The sequence below is a fragment of the Bison bison genome, unplaced genomic scaffold (genome assembly GCF_000754665.1).
Source record: "Bison bison bison isolate TAMUID 2011002044 unplaced genomic scaffold, Bison_UMD1.0 scf7180017864072, whole genome shotgun sequence".
Taxonomy (NCBI): Eukaryota; Metazoa; Chordata; class Mammalia; order Artiodactyla; family Bovidae; genus Bison; species Bison bison.
In genome coordinates, this window is record NW_011494644.1 from 4,803,325 (window position 1) to 4,813,142 (window position 9,818).

At 53.6% G+C, this 9,818-nt stretch overlaps 1 protein-coding gene across 5 annotated transcripts in view; it reads left to right on the top strand.

Moving 5' to 3' along the window:
* The window catches only part of POLR3E (polymerase (RNA) III (DNA directed) polypeptide E (80kD)), a 33,494-nt gene that overhangs the window by 13,789 nt on the left and 9,887 nt on the right, over positions 1 to 9,818 (top strand). For 4 of the 5 annotated variants that reach the window (XM_010837184.1, XM_010837185.1, XM_010837183.1 and 1 more), the window contains 9 exons: positions 136 to 218; positions 3,152 to 3,259; positions 3,589 to 3,638; positions 3,925 to 4,044; positions 5,156 to 5,241; positions 5,506 to 5,550; positions 5,644 to 5,735; positions 6,608 to 6,728; positions 9,580 to 9,661. In XM_010837184.1, the coding sequence (XP_010835486.1) occupies positions 136 to 218; positions 3,152 to 3,259; positions 3,589 to 3,638; positions 3,925 to 4,044; positions 5,156 to 5,241; positions 5,506 to 5,550; positions 5,644 to 5,735; positions 6,608 to 6,728; positions 9,580 to 9,661 (787 nt within the window). The remainder of the gene's footprint in view (positions 1 to 135; positions 219 to 3,151; positions 3,260 to 3,588; positions 3,639 to 3,924; positions 4,045 to 5,155; positions 5,242 to 5,505; positions 5,551 to 5,643; positions 5,736 to 6,607; positions 6,729 to 9,579; positions 9,662 to 9,818) is intronic. The other variant, XM_010837187.1, reaches the window with a different exon arrangement.

Consider the following 9,818-nt stretch of genomic DNA (forward strand, 5'->3'; position numbering starts at 1 on the left):
CAGCGCCCCTCCTGCATCACGTGCGGCCTTGGTCTCTGGCTGTTGGAGTTCAGGTGTCGGGGTGCAGGGGGCTGTGCCTCCAGGCCCAGGCCTGAGCTTCCTTCCCCTTGACCCTCGTTCTCCCTGTGCTTCTAGGAAGCTGATGGACAAGCAGACGTTCTGCTCTTCCCAGACCACCAGTAACACGTCCCGTTATGCTGCTGCGCTCTACAGGCAAGGTACCCACTCTGGGCTGCTGCGAGGGCTGAGTGGGTGGGGGGGAAGCAGGGGGAGGGCTGGGGCCAGGACAGGACACCCTGAAGGCTGCCTCTGAAAGGTTGTTGCTGAGCCGTGAAAGACGCCAGGATTCTTGGCCTCTGGAGGAGAGGAATTCATTCGGGGTCAGTGACAGGCTTGATTGCTCAGAGCTTCTGTGTAATAAAATTTTATTAAAGTATAAAAGAGAGGGAAAGCTTCTGACAGAGACATCAGGAGGGGCAGAAAGAGCGCACCCCTGCTGGTGTTCAGCCGGATGTTGTGTGGCTACAGGCTGCTAATTAGAGAAAGGGAATGTCTCGAAACTCAGAGCCTGGCACCAGGCCCCTCACCCACAACATGCAGTTTGAGATAATGGGCGCAAGGTGAGTCATCCCGGGCGTAAAACATGACATGAATCTTGAAGAAAGATAGGTTTCCAAGTAAATACATAGGTTCGTTAACATAGGTTAGGAGAACAGTGTATCAGTAAAACATACTGGTTTGTTGACCCTTACCAGTTCTGAGTCCTAATGCGAACCGTCTTGAAGAAAGACAGAATCTAGGGTAAATGCATAGTTCATTAACATAGCTTAAGAAAAGCATTTCCATAAGGAAAACGCGTTGGTTAGCTCAAGGTTTGAGAAGAGTTAAGTTCAGGAGGAGCCAGGTGTCCTTATGGCAACACAGAATTGTAAGAGAAACCTTTTAAATTTGTATAGAGAAGGGGAAAAAATCTGACACTTGTAGTTTATTTCCTCCTGCTGCTTAAGAGAGAGATAAAAAATGTCTGACACTTGCAGCCTGTTTCCTCCGTTTGGAGACCCCTGGCCTCCCTGCCTGTTGCCCTCTCAGCCACGGAGGCCAGGCTGTCAGAGGACTGGGGTTTGCCACCTCCAAGGACCTGATGGGGTGGGGCTCCCAGGTCATCCTCCTGGGACACAGACACACACACACACACACACACACACACAGCATGACCTTTGAGGCAGGAGTAGAATTTTGTCTTAAATACAAGGTATTTATGACCCAACAATTCCATTCCTAGAAAGCATCTTAGCGAGAGAAATGAAACATCGCCACACAAAAACTTGTACATAGGTGTTCACAGCAGCATTATTCATGGTAGAGAAAAGTGGAAATGATCCACGTATCCATCAAGCTGATATATGGATTACAAAGTATGGTATAGCCATACATTTGAATATTATTGAGCCGTAATAAGGAAAGAAGTACTGATATGTACTCCAACACGCGTGAGCCTTGAAAACATTAAGCTAAATGAGAGAAGCCAGGCACAAAGGGCCACACGTTACGTGATTCCATGCGTATGAAATGTCCAGGACAGGCAAGCCTGTGGAGACAGAAAGTGTCAGTAGATTATTGGTTCCCAGAGGCTGGGATGAGAGTGGAATGGGAACAGGGTTTCTTTTTGGGGTGATGAGATGTTCTAAAGTTGATTGTGGTGCTGGATGTATTGTTTTGAGAATATGTTAAAATACATTGAATTGTGTGCTTGAAATGGGTGAGTTATATGTTATGTGAATTATCTCAGTAAAGCTGTTAAAAAGTACAAGCTTACTATAAGTATTTAGAGTTTATAAAGCAATAAAGAAATTTGAACACTTAGGTGATAAACTGGGGTAGAATAGAAGTAATATCAAATAGCTATACTCATCTGATTTGAACTCATATCTCAAGGATATAATTCTTTAAAGCCACATTCCTTTTTTTTTTTTTTAATTTATTTGGCTGTGCTGGGTCTTAGTTGAGTGCAGCTTGTGGGAGCTAGTTCCCCTACTAGGGATCGAACCCAGGGCCCCTGCCTTGGGAACACGGAGTCTTAACCACTGGGCTGCCAGGGAAGTCTTTAAAGCCACATTCCTTCCTCTGCCTAGTCACGTATTTACTCCTCATCTCGAGCACTCTGCTCCCTCTGGTGTCGCAGAGAACCTCCACAGAGCCTCGTGCCTGTCTGATTTCGTTCGAGCCTACATTGACTCGATTGAAACTGAATATCTTTGCACCGCCTCCCAGTGCGCAGGTCTGAGGCCCAAAGAAAAGTTAGGATCTGAGTCAGAGGCGTGTAGACGCTCTTGTACCCGGCTCCGCCAGGCCTCTCTCCAGCCCCGTTTGCAGGAGCCAGTTGTTGGTGATTTTCCTTTTGTTTACTTGTGAGCTGCGCTGGGTCTTTGTTGCTGCTCGGGCTTTTCTCTGGTTGCAGCACATAGACCTGTCATTACAGTAGCTTCTCTAGAGCTCGGGCTCTAGATCGCAGACTCGGTAATTGTGTCGCACGGGCTTAGTTGCTCTGCGGCACGTGGGACCTCCCCAGACCAGGGAGCGAACCTGTTACCTCTGCATTGGCAGGTGGAATTTTATTGACTATGCCACCAGGGAAATCCCTGCACTAGCCAGCTTCTTAATAGGATGGGTGGGATTTGACAGGGAGATAGGTTGGAGGATGTGGGGTTAGGGAGGCAGTGGGGTTGGTCTGGCAGAGGCCTGGGTAGGGGCCAGGGAGAGTGGGGTGTGTTTGCTGAGTGGCCTTTGGGGCCAGAACAAGCAATTTGCAGGGAGGGGAGTGGGGGCCGGGGTCGAGAGGCCCTTGAATGTTGGTGGAGGAGGGTTTGCAGGTAAGCCTTAAGAAAGCAGCTTTGAGCAAGAGTCTGGGTTCACGTCTCGATCTGGTTTATGTGCTTGCTGTGTCCAACACAGCCAGATTGGGTTGCGAATGGCCGTCAGCCTGATGATCCCAAGGCTCTAGGACTGGGGGCTGCAGCAGAGGCGGGAGGCAGTTGGGCAGTGAGCTGAGGCCTTTCAGGGAATCTGGGGCCCTTGGTGACTCCCGTGAGCCAAGCTCGGTGGGTCAGCCTCAGCTCCTAGCGTCAGGTCCAAGCCCTTCTTCCTCTGCCAGGTGAGCTCCACCTGACACCTTTACATGGCATCCTGCAGCTGCGGCCCAGCTTCTCCTACCTGGATAAGGCAGACGCCAAGCACCGTGAGAGGGAGGCAGCCAATGAGGGTAAGCTCGGGACCCCCAGCCCTGCGTCTGTCTGTACGTGTTAGCGGGCGAGGTCAGTCGTGGGAAAAGTACTGAAAGGGCTGGATTATAGGATCCTTAGCAGCATCCCCGGCCTCTACCCCCTGATGCCGGTAGCACCCGCCCCCACGATTTTGACCACCAAAAATATCTCTGAATTTCCTAGAGTCTCCTGGGGAAATTGAAAACCACTGACTTAGGCAGCTACCTCTGTATAGGAGGAGAATTCAGACACGACTGCTTGAGGCCTGCCCGGTGGGTGGGGTGGAGAGCCTCCGCAGAGGCTGCGAGCAGGGCCTTTGCTTTTGCAGCGGGAGACTCTTCCCAGGACGAGGCAGAGGAAGACGTGAAGCAGATCACGGTGAGCCCAGGCTCTGAGAGCGCGCCAGGAGGCAGTGGGGCCAGCTTTGTACTGGGCTGTCTGGAGGCAGCAAGGGTGGGCGGGTCTGCGTGGAGCATGGGTTCTGGGGCTGAAACGGAGTCCATCCCTTAGAACCTTCTTGCTGGACTACCTGGAGGGCTAATCTGCCGGGCATGAGGTGGCTGGGAGTGGGAAGTGCCCCAGATGCCAGGTTCTCTGGCCTCCGGGTGGGCTCTGGGTGACAGCCTGGGTGGGCCCCAGGCCTGAGGTCCTGGCCCCACCCCAGGTGCGGTTCTCCCGGCCTGAGTCGGAGCAGGCCCGCCAGCGCCGCGTGCAGTCCTACGAGTTCCTGCAGAAGAAGCACGCCGAGGAGCCCTGGGTCCACCTGCACTACCACGGCCTGAGGGTGAGCCGAGGCCCCTGGGCGGCGCGGACGCTGGCCTCCGTGGGCTCCTGGGAGAGAAGCCCAGTGCCCGGAGGTGTTAGCTGTGGCCTCGTTGTCTCACTTCCCCTTTCTCTCAGATTGAGTTGTAGCCACCTGGTAGTGCTACAAGGAGAGAGGTTAGGTTCTGGGGGCAGTTTGTCCTGTGTTCCCGCTTTCCTGCCTGTGCGCCCCCGGGGAGTGAGTGACCATGTCACTGGCGGCGGTGGTGGCCCCTGGGCTCTTGTTGAGTGTGAGCATCTTGTTGGGCTCAGTGAGGCTGGTGTTTGGTTACATACCTTTATGCATTGTGGGCCCTGAATGAAGGCCACGTGCCCCATCAGGTGCTCCGTGGAGAAGCAGCCATCTGTCCTATGGCTGAGTTAGCTGTGCACCTTTCCCTTCAAGGGTGATTTTTACTGTACTTGACTTAGAGCCCAGTCCTTGGAACTATATTGAGTAAGGGAAGCAATTGAATATTAGCCCATAAAGACACCGTAGGCTCTGTCTCCCCAGCATTTTTGTCGAGGTGGAGCAACTTCTGGAACCTTGCTGAAAGAGATTTTTGTGTTGACAGAGCCTTAGACTTTGGGTCGGTCAGACTTCCAAAAGCTCTCCTGTTTCCTAGTGTGTAACCTTCGGCAAGTTACTTAATCTCTCTGAACCTCACTTTCCTTATCTATAAACTGGGAATAATAATAATGGTACCTAACTTCATGTTATTTTGGGGATGGGATGAGTTGGGGTATGTGTGCAGCCATAGGAACAGAGCCTGGCGCGTGCATAGTAAGTGCTCAGTGAACGCTAGTTTTTATTTTTCTCATTGCTGTCTGTGTTCCTGTATCAGACAGGGCACTGAGGCATAGGTGCGCTGGGACTGTGCAGCCATAAAGGCAGGAAGGGATGAGGTTGAGGCCACATGCAGAGGCCTTGAGTGCTCTCTCTGTTCAGGAAGTTGGGGTGGTCCTGTGGCCGGCCTTGGAGCCGGACAGTGGGTGCCTGGAGCAGCACGTGGTACAAGGCTGAGAACCGGATTACAGGGGGAGGTCTGGAATGTTGGCTGAGGTTCCTCTGACTCCCTGTTCCTCCCCCACAGGACAGTCGCTCTGAGCACGAGCGCCAGTACCTGCTGTGCCAGGGCTCCAGCGGGGTTGAGAACACAGAGCTTGTCAAGTCCCCCAGGTGAGATCAGCCAGGCCAAGGCTGAGGAGGGCTGCTGAGCCTGACACTGGCCCTGGGAGCATCCCTCTCTCATGGGTCCTGCCTTGAGACTGTAGCCCCTTCTGTAACACAGTAGGGAGATGTGGAGGGGTCCATCGTCCTCTGGAGAGGGCCAGGAGGGCATGTTGGACTTTGGGGGGCTGACTTGGGTACAACCTGGTTGGGGGCCAGGGTGGGGCAAGGACAGAGCCCTGCCAGCTGCTGACCTGTTTTCTCCCCCGACAGTGAGTACCTCATGATGCTGATGCCCCCCAGCCAGGAGGAGGAGAAGTGAGTAGAGGGGCCGGACGCCTTTCCCTACTGCCCCTTCCCACCCACTAACCTGCCCCTGGCCTCCTAACCCTTGGCGTTGGTTTTCAATAGAGACAAACCCGTGGCCCCCAGCAATGTCCTGTCCATGGCCCAGCTGCGCACCCTGCCCCTTGCTGATCAGATCAAGATCCTGATGAAAAATGGTGAGTGGGCAGCCCTGCCCTGGGGGGTCCCCAGCCTTGCCACCTCCTGGGGAAGTGGAGTTGGGACAGACTTAAGGAGCGAGGCCCAGGGCCTTTGGAAAGTGCACTGAAGCTGTTACAGGCCACATTAGCGGGGCCACAGGTCCCTGTGAGCCTGGGCAGGCCACTGGCCTTCCTGGGATGTGTTTATTTATGAAGAGGCACTAAGGTAGCTACGGGGCTGAGGTGAAGCTTCAGAGGTTAGGCTTCTTAAAGGATTGTGCAGGGCCTCGCGTGTGAGCACGAGCTGTGTTCATTGTCACAGTGAAGTGTGTTCCCTTGCACCGCTTTGTGGTCCCTCACCAGGCTCTCCACAGTGAGGACTCTGAGGCCAGACCCATCAGAGTGGATGTGAGCCTAGAACCTCAGAGCTGAGTCTCAGGCCTGAGGCTCCTCTGAGATGCCAGCACGGGGCTGCGGGGCCAGAGTGGAGAGCGGAGCTCCCAGGGGTCCAGGCTGCTGGCCTTGCTGCAGAGCACAGGGGCCTCCCCAGGTGCTGCCGCTGCTCACTGCGGTGGGGAGGTGGGGAGAGCGGGCCACAGTGACCAGCTGTGTGAACTTTGGACCCGATGGCCTGGGTTCAAGTCCTGGCTCTGTCGCTTACTAGCCAAGTGATAATGGGTGAATTTTGAAACCTTCTTGGGCTGGGTCTTCCTCATGAGGCACTCCTGCCTTCCTCCTTGGGTACTCCTCCAGGGCTCAGTGAGAGGCGGGTGCCTGCCCAGAGTGAGAAACCAGTGACGGCCGCTGTTAGGTTACCACTGTCCTGCTGGACTTGTTGCATGAGCCCAGGCCCCTCTTGGCTTGTCTGATGTCTCCTGTGTCCTTCTCAGTGAAGGTCATGCCTTTTGCCAACTTGATGAGCCTCCTGGGCCCCTCTGTCGATTCCGTGGCTGTTCTGCGTGGCATCCAGAAGGTGGCGATGTTGGTCCAAGGAAACTGGGTGGTGAAGAGGTAAGTTCCTTCTAGTCCCTTAGTTGGTAGCGCTGAACCCAGTTAAATTGAATGTAAGTACTGATTTACTAACTGACAAAAAATCTTAAGTTTTGGGCTTAAATCTACCTTAGTGCTGTTTGTCCTGCTTACGTTGCATTTTATATTCATTTTTACCTTCTTTTCTTGTTACTATTTTCACCAGTAACTTGGAAGTTAGCTTTCTCGATTCTTTCAGTGATTACCCTACGGATTTCTCAGTTTAATATTAGTTGCTACTTTTTACCCTCATGCATGTCAATTCAACAACCTTTAGGATATTTTATGTTGATCTTCCTTTCAACTCATTTGTCATTACATTTGTATATTTTAATTCTGTTTTAAACCCTGAAAGACATTGTTATCCAGTTAATATTCTTTAAAAATTTATTTTGCTCATCATTTCTTTCTGTATCTCTGAGTTCCTAAACATGATGATTTCGTTCTGCGAAAGTGAGCGTCTACAGGTCATAAATTTGTTTCCGCTTTGTTTGGAAATGTCTATTTCACCTTTGTTCTTAAAGGTTATTTTTGTTTTTAATTTTATTGAAGTATGGCTGATTTGGCACCCCACTCCAGTACTCTTGCCTGGAGAATCCCATGGATGGAGGAGCCTGGTAGGCTGCAGTCCGTGGGGTCCCTAGGAGTCGGACACAACTGAGCGACTTCACTTTCACTTTTCACTTTCATGCATTGGAGAAGGGAATGGCAACCCACTCCAGTGTTCTTGCCTGGAGAATCCCAGGGACGGGGGAGCCTGGTGGGCTGCCGTCTTTGGGGTTGCACAGAGTCGGACACGACTGAAGTGACTTTAGCATGGCATGACGTAGCATGGCGTGGCTGATTTACAATATTAGGGATATTTTTTACTGAGTATAGAGTTTTAATTTGGTTATTTTCCTTCCGCACTCTGATAAAATTTCATTGTATTCTGACCTTCATTGTTTTTATTGTCTATCCAATGTATGTTCCACTGTCTAACATACATTTCTTTGTTTCTCTCTGGCTGCATTCAAGATTTTCTCTGGTTTTGGTTTTGCACAGGTTGTTAAGATGTGCCTAAGCGGGAATTTCTTACGTGTCCTGTCGGGCTGCATAGGTCCTGGGTTTGTGGCTTGCTGCCTTTTGGTCCTTCTCCAGACTCTGCCTCCTCCCTAGACTGTCAGTTTCTAGGGGCAGGGACTGTCTTGACTCCCTTTCTCCCTGGTGCTGGGTATCATGGCTGGCACATGGCCAACCCTTGGTAACCCTGACTACATTTAATGCACACTTGAATTATATTACTTCTAAATTGTATAGGGTAGAAGACATTGAGTACTTATTGTTTAGGAATGTGATAGAAAGTGAGCAATCTGTCAAAGTGTAAATTGTTCTAGATTTTTTAAAAAGTTGTTCATTGCGAAAAGTCCATCATTTCGCAGTTGGTTGGCCAAGAAAACTGCAGAGCGTATTCATGTTAGAACCGCATGGTGGCGGCCTTTCCCTGGAAGACGGACGTGCGCGGTGTGCTTTGTGGGGCCTTGCGCTGCTGTCTTGGGTGACACACTCGTCTGATTATGAGGGCCTTTGGGATGGCAGGTCACTGGTTAACGGGACCTCGTCTGTGTGTCTGTGCTGTGGGTGGATGAAAGCCAGGAGAGGCCGTGCCACCAGAGCCCGGAGGCCGCGCGCCCACGGGAGGCACAGAGACTTGCCAGACGCCGGGCAGCCAGGCAGCCACAGAGCCGGGGCTCACGCTAGCCCAGCGCCGCACAAGCCCCGTTCTGCGCGTGGCCTGTCGTTCCTGTGACTTGAAAGCGGGCCCTCCTGTGTTCCGTCTGCTCGGTGCTTTGGCCTTGCTGCCAGCCCTGTGGGTAGTGGTCTTTCCACGCCGCGTCCTTCTGTGTCCCTGTGAGGCTGCGATAGGGAGCGCTCCCACCTGTTGATGCAGTGTGTCTGGATGCTTGTTCTGGGCCCTGCCCTGAGCTGACTTGTCCTTAGGAAATTGGGGCGAGGCCTGGGGTCTAGGGCTGGGGTGGGCACCATTACAGTCCCGCGCACGGACCACGTTGACTCACCAGTGGGCATCTGCTTCCGTGTGGCAGAGATGGACAGCCCAGGCCAGGGCCCTGTCGTGTAGGGCTTTCGTGGGAAGGTGGGCACAGCTCAGCCTTGAAGGAAAGTAGTAGGTGGGTGCCAGGTGGGCTTGACAGGGCAGGCGGGGCAAGGGGAGCAAAGGAGTGTGTCCCTGGGCAGCAGGGTCTGCGTCTGGATGTGGGCTCAGGGTTTTGCTGTGGAAATGCTTTAAAGCTTTGGCGCCTGTCATTTGCCCTTGAAGGTCCCTGAGCCTCGAGTGCTGGTCCCATTCTCCTCAAGGGCTTCAGCCTCACCCATGCTTGGGGTCTGTCTGATCCCAGCCCCGACCCCTCCTGCCTCCTCACACTGCCCATTCCTCCCCTTTGGGCCAGGGGTAAGGCCTTGGGGGCTGCTTCGTTGCCGGCCTCGCTTGGTGTCTCACCTGCTTTACGTGTGGGACTCACTGTCCTCCAGAGTCCTGGGCTCAGCCTGTCTGTCTCTGAGCCCCTGACCCTCCGACCACGCAGGGGCCTTGGGGCTGGGCCCCTGTGAGGGAGGTGTTGGGAAGGGGATGGGAGAGGAACTCGGGTTTGTAGGGGAGGCTGCTGCTTTCCTCCATGTGGGTTCAGGGAGCCAGGCTCCCAGGGAGAATGGCGGGTGATGGGAGCCCTTGGGGCCCACGTGGGAAAGAGGCCTGGGCTTCCACTTGGAGCTTGAGGGAGTGGGAGGCAGGAGGGGTGAGGACAGGGCCTGACCGGCCACCCTGTCCCCTTGGCAGTGACATCCTGTACCCCAAGGACTCCTCCAGCCCTCACAGCGGTGTGCCGGCCGAGGTGCTCTGCAGGGGCCGAGACTTTGTGGTAAGTGCTCAGCTCTCTGGCTTCCTAGCAGAGCATGGGGAGTGGATGGGGGCTGCACAGAGTCCTGGACCTTTGCCCAGGCAGCGGGCAAAGGGCAGGAGTGTGGGGCCCCGGTGGGGCAGTGGGGAGTAGAGGGCTCTGGACTCTGCCTTGCTCC